At 40.9% G+C, this 5,811-nt stretch overlaps 1 protein-coding gene across 1 annotated transcript in view; it reads right to left on the bottom strand.

The window, feature by feature from the left end:
* Positions 1 to 502: 502 nt before the first annotated feature.
* PLCXD3 (phosphatidylinositol-specific phospholipase C, X domain containing 3) overlaps positions 503 to 5,811 on the bottom strand; it is a gene marked incomplete at its 5' end in the record, with an annotated part of 5,799 nt that continues 490 nt past the window's right edge. The window contains 2 exons of the mRNA XM_009077789.1: positions 503 to 722; positions 4,013 to 4,254. Of these exons, the coding sequence (XP_009076037.1) occupies positions 560 to 722; positions 4,013 to 4,254 (405 nt within the window). The remainder of the gene's footprint in view (positions 723 to 4,012; positions 4,255 to 5,811) is intronic.

The following is a 5,811-nucleotide window of genomic DNA, read 5'->3' as shown; positions in this document are numbered from 1 at the left end:
CCAACCTCTTGTTGGCAGGCAGAAACCACACCAGACAGCAGCAGATGTGTGCATAACTTAGTCAAACACGGAGCACAGAGACAGCAGCAGCACTCACACAGCACTTTGTTCCACTCAGGTCCACACATCACTGGGAGAAGGGACCCGACTGTACCTGATGTTTAACCACATTTTCTCTAGGAAACTCTTTTTATTTTACACAGAGATTATAGTATTTTTCACTTAAGTAAAACATTTAGCATAGTTCAGAGACGTTCACTGAAGACCACAGGTGGGATGCAGCAATCAGTGTATTTTTCAGTAAAACATTTAGCATAGTTCAGAGATGTTCACTGAAGACCACAGGTGGGACACAGCAATCAAGACTTAGAGGTAGATTCATCCTCTTCTAAAAGGAGGTCGTTCAATGCAATAACTGTGGCAGCAAAGTCAACCAGCTCCACGAAGTCTGATGTAATTATGTTAACACCCATAACACCAGGCTTCTGTGTTTTCACCCAGTAAAACATTTAGCATAGTTCAGAGATGTTCACTGAAGACCACAGGTGGGACACAGCAATCAAGACTTAGAGGTAGATTCATCCTCTTCTAAAAGGAGGTCGTTCAATGCAATAACTGTGGCAGCAAAGTCAACCAGCTCCACGAAGTCTGATGTAATTATGTTAACACCCATAACACCAGGCTTCTGTGTTTTCACCCAATTCAAAATCATGGGCAGGTTCCTGAAGAAATTGAAATAAACAAAATTAAACATTCTAAAAGAGATGCTTCTCTATACATATTCTACTTATTTCAAACACAACATGCTGTTTACAAATTATGCTATTATCTCATATGTGTGATTATGTCCTGATTGCCACCCAAAATGCAACTGACTGATCAGAAGAGTGCTTAACACAGCACATGGTCATTAGTGATCAAGTAGAAATATTGGTCACTCATTAATCCAAACTAGCATGTAAAAAAACAGCTGTTAACTCTGTATTCACTTAGCAGACTGTGCTTCAGGATTTAATGTTGCACTAATTTTCTTCATCCTGATTTGCTTTAAGAACATGTTAAATTGCAAACTTCACAGCAGACTTCAGTATAGCACAGAACAAGGCTGTATCTGGCCCAAGATGTTTCCTGCCCACCTCTGCCTCAGGGTAGGTAGGAAAAAAGTTGTTGGAGACAGCAAACTGCATTTCTACCAAATTTCTTTCAGCCTTCAGACCCACCCAGAACAACAGGATCAGGCAAACCCTTAATCAAGCCACCAGCTCTGTAGGGGTTGAACATCCCGCTGTGCATCACTGTAACCAGAGAAAGGTGAGGTGTGTCAGGAATTGACTTAAGTGGAGTTAGAAATTTTACCATGGGGAGAAATTTCAAGTAATTTATTGGACACAGTGCAGGACAGGGGTCTGCACCAGCTCTTCTGCAGTCTAACATGCAAACACCAGGGTTTTTAGCAGTTAGAGACAAATGACTAAATATATTAACATTATTTAAATTAGTGCCATAATACATATACAAAATTATTCGAGGAGATAGTAGGCAAGCAAATTAGCTAACAGGATGAAGAAGGAAAAAAACCCCACCCCAAAAGCCTAAACACCTCACAGCTCTTGTTCCAGAAAAATAATAAAACCAACCTGTCAAGAACATAGAGGAAAGAGAACTTGAGTGAAGGTATAATTACTATCCCTGTCAAGGGACACACAAGACTTCAGCCAGTTAAGTGCGACTGTTACACATTTTTCCTTTAGCAAAAGCTCAAAAACACTTAAATGTTTATATTCAGGGCAAAATTTCCATATAAGAAGGCAGACATCTGCATAAAACTGCGGAGACACAGATTTGCATATCAGCTAGCTTGTGTCAATGAATACGAGCAATCATCCTTGAGCAAACAGCAGCATCTATTTTCAGTTTGCAGCTTACTTTCAAACAATTGGTAAGGATGGGGCTAAGGAAAAGGGATAGGCTACCAGCGGCTTACAACTCAGATCTGTGCCACGGGTCATTCAGAACTGCCCACCCATTCCATGAAATTAGGTGATGCTTTCCCACACAAGCTCCAGCTCAGTCCTCGAGTGCCACCTAGTGCCAGCACAGCCCCGGGCAGAGCACGCCAGAGCCCAGACCTCGACTTGCAAAAGAGAAATAAAATATCAGATAGATTTAGTTTTATTTTTGCCAGATTAATGCCCGTAAACAGGAGTGTGACTGAAAATTCTGTGATTTATACCTCACCTGGAATTTTCTTTCTTCGTAGAATCATAAAATGGCCTGGGTTGGAAGGAACCTTAAAGATCATCTACCTCCAAACCCCCTGCCATGCACAGGGACACCTTCCACTAGACTAGGCTGCTCAGAGCCCAAGCTAGCCTGGACTTGAACAATTCCAAGGATGGGACATCCACAGCTTCTCTGGACAACCCGTTCCAGTGCCTCACCACCCCTGACGGTAAAAAATTTCCTAATATCTAATCTAAACCTACTCTCCTTCAGTTTGAAGTCATTCCCCCTTCTCCTACCACTCCATGCTCTTGTAAAAAGTTTCTCTCCAGCTTTCTTGTAGGCTTGTCCTTAGGTACTGGAAGGCCACAATTAGATCACCTCAAAGCCTGCTCTTCTCCAGGCTGAACAATCCCAATTCTCTTAGCCTTTTCTCATAGGAGAGGTGCTCCATCCCTCTAAACATTTTTGTGGCCCTCCTCTGGACTTGCTCCAACAGGTCCATGTCCTTCCTGTGCTGATGACCCGGGAGCTGGATGCAATACTCCAGGTGGGGTCTCACAAGAGTAGAAGGGCAGAACCTCCTCGGTCACCCTGCTGCCCAAGCTGCTTTGGATGCAACCCAGAACAGCCAACTTTCTGGACTGCAAGCACATACTGATGGCTCATGTCCAGCTTCTAATCCACCAGCACCTAGAAGTCCTTCCCAGAAGGGCTATTCTCTATCAGTCACTGCTATAATCAACTTCCATGACTGCAAAAACACTCACTGTTTTTAGAATGTGTTTTTAAGAAAATAAGTGATATTGACCTTCCCTTCGAAACAGTAATATTGTAATTACTTCTGAAGAGACCAATGATTCTCCCAAAGGGAACATGAACTGGCTGCCACAGATGTCTGTTTGTCTCACTGCTTAGCATTAAGTTCAGTTGCTGGTCAAATTAGACCAGTTGTGACCACCTATACCAGTGTAATTTAGAACTTAATATCATTATGACAAGATGAACTGTCAGTTACTTCAAAACAGGGCATATTAAAGAGTGAGCCAGGAGACCAGGTCCCATCAGGACTCTTACAGTTCTGGCAGTTTTTAGCAAACAGGCTACAAGGCAATAATGCCACAAAATAAAGTCACATGGAACTATCCTTGTCATGCTGTTAACCCTGTTAAAAATTGCTGCCACGCAAGCAAAACTCAAAGCAAACTCATAGCTACCCGAAGCTACTCAAAGCAAAACCCTCTTCCAGGCAAATTAATTGTGCAACAGTAAGTAGTATTAAAAAAGTCAAATGTAAATCTAATTTTAGGTTAAAAAAAAAAGCCCCCAAGATTGAATACTGCCCCAGGTGATGCATCTCTGGCCATTACTGAAATTACTGAGACAGATTTGTATAGACAAATGCAAAAACTGAGCCCAGAATTAGGCAATTTTCCTCTATGGCACAAGATTTTTTCCCCTCTAAATTTATGTTCAGCCAGTTTGGAATGAATTACTAGTTTGAAACAACAGATCCAGCCCATATTTAAGGAAACCACATCACACTCAGAAAAAGCTCCAATGACCTGGGAACACACTTATAGCTACATATATACCCTATTACTTCATTATTTTCAATAATTCTTTATTTTTAATGACTAAACATCTCTCTCACTAGCAACAGTACTGAGCCAAACTGCTTGCTTTCATCAAGCCTAAGCAAACATTTCAGAGTTTCTTGTTTACTCAGTGCTTCTTTCAACATGAAACATGTCCAGCAAAGAACTGAGAAATCAAGCCAAGTCCTTACCTTTGAACAAGTGTGTTCTTCAGACCACGAATTAGATGCCGTGCAATAGTTTTCACACGAGGTGTGAGAATTGCTTGAGAAACATGAAAAGTCCCATAACGACTTCGTTCTTCAAGTGTGGTCTCCAGGAACTGTAACAGTTTGTGTACATTAGTTGTATTAGCCCATGGTGCTGGCATTTTATTACCTGGCCACAGGAAGGAGTATTCCTCATACAAAGGGTGGTGGTAAAATATGAGAACCTAACAGAATGAAAAAAAAAGAAAAAATGATCACAATGTTCACAATGATCGTATTTTTATTTGAACAGGATGTTGTATTGGTTTCTGCTTATACACAGTACTGTTGCAGCTAGCATAACAGTGAAAAGAGGAGCAAACAAAAAAGCTGCTCTTGAGTCATGAGTGTCAGCGAATTTGTTGCACTATTTCCAGAAGAGATGGAGATCATTTTGGTTAGCTATGAAGACAGGACTGCTTCAGGCTTTAAAGAACATCAGTTTAAAATGAAAGAGTTGCCAGGAGTATACTGAACTGTCATTCAAAGGATGCAGCATAAATGCACTTTGAGGAGAATTTCAGGTTCTTACTGTCAGAAAGTGCTACATCTATACTTGAAGCTAAGGATTACAGACTTACTATTTTCTGAGTAACTCCTATTAAGAGACTAAACTGGTGAAATGGCATCCTACTCACACCTGGTGCACGAGATGCCAAAGCCAGTCCTGCTGTCAGCAAAATCTCCAAATCAAAAGACAGTATTTTATGCCTTGTAAGATGGTTCTCTATAAGAGAACCGCACAAAGATGCAACTCTTTTTATTAATGCCCACATTTATAAAAGATTCATTTTGAACCCTAGCACTGGCAGGAACAGTTCAGAGGAATTCCTCAAAGCCACATGTATTTTACAGTTTAAGAATTACAGGCTGCCAGGGAGCACTTAGCACAGAGAAGAGGCTTTTAACCTTACATCTATAGATTTGGATGGCTGGAAAGGACCTAAAAATTAAAATTTAAGTCATGTTGAAGCATCTATGCTTCACACTGGCCAAAAAGATGACAGACGACCAAATCCTTACCAAAACAAGTCTGCACTACGTGTTCTTCCAGAAGAGAAGAATGTTAGTGCAGGGCACAAGGCTCCCAGGATATTATAGTTTAATTATCTAAAAAACATTCTTGGGACCAAGACACATGTGAAGGCAGACAGCTGGACTGAAGGCCTCACAAAGGAGAACAACATTGACCTTGACAAGATAAGTCCGCACCTGTGAGACTAATGAGGTTGAAAAGATGTTTTGAGAAAGGTCTGTAAAAAGAGGATGATTAGTCTGTATCTGTGAAAATAACGAGGCAAACATCCTAAGAGGAATGAAGAAGGCATTGATAAGAAGAGAACGTTTTGGGATAGTTAATGAGGGCACATATAAACAATTGTTAACCAATAAATTAAGCATTACCACATCACTGATCAATAGGTAATTAACATGGTGTGTGCACAGTGTGTGAAAAAGATTATAAAAGAAGCACTGTAGAAATGGTGAAAAGAATTGGAATTAAAGTTTTGCTATCACCACAGATCCTGTGTCTTGACCGTCTCTACATTCACAGTGATGTCTACAACAGTCTAGCCACACCATGGATGAGGGGCTACACAAGTGCACATGAATGGAGGAAAACATGCACACTACATAAAGGAAACCCTAGTGGGCTTTAAATTGACCATCAGCAGCATCCTGGGCCCAATACCTCTGAGTGGGAAATACACCCAGCTTCTCCATTTAAAATCTTAACCTTT

The sequence above is a fragment of the Acanthisitta chloris genome, unplaced genomic scaffold, assembly GCF_000695815.1.
Source record: "Acanthisitta chloris isolate BGI_N310 unplaced genomic scaffold, ASM69581v1 scaffold327, whole genome shotgun sequence".
NCBI lineage: Eukaryota > Metazoa > Chordata > Aves > Passeriformes > Acanthisittidae > Acanthisitta > Acanthisitta chloris.
This window is presented reverse-complemented; position numbering and strand designations above follow the sequence as displayed.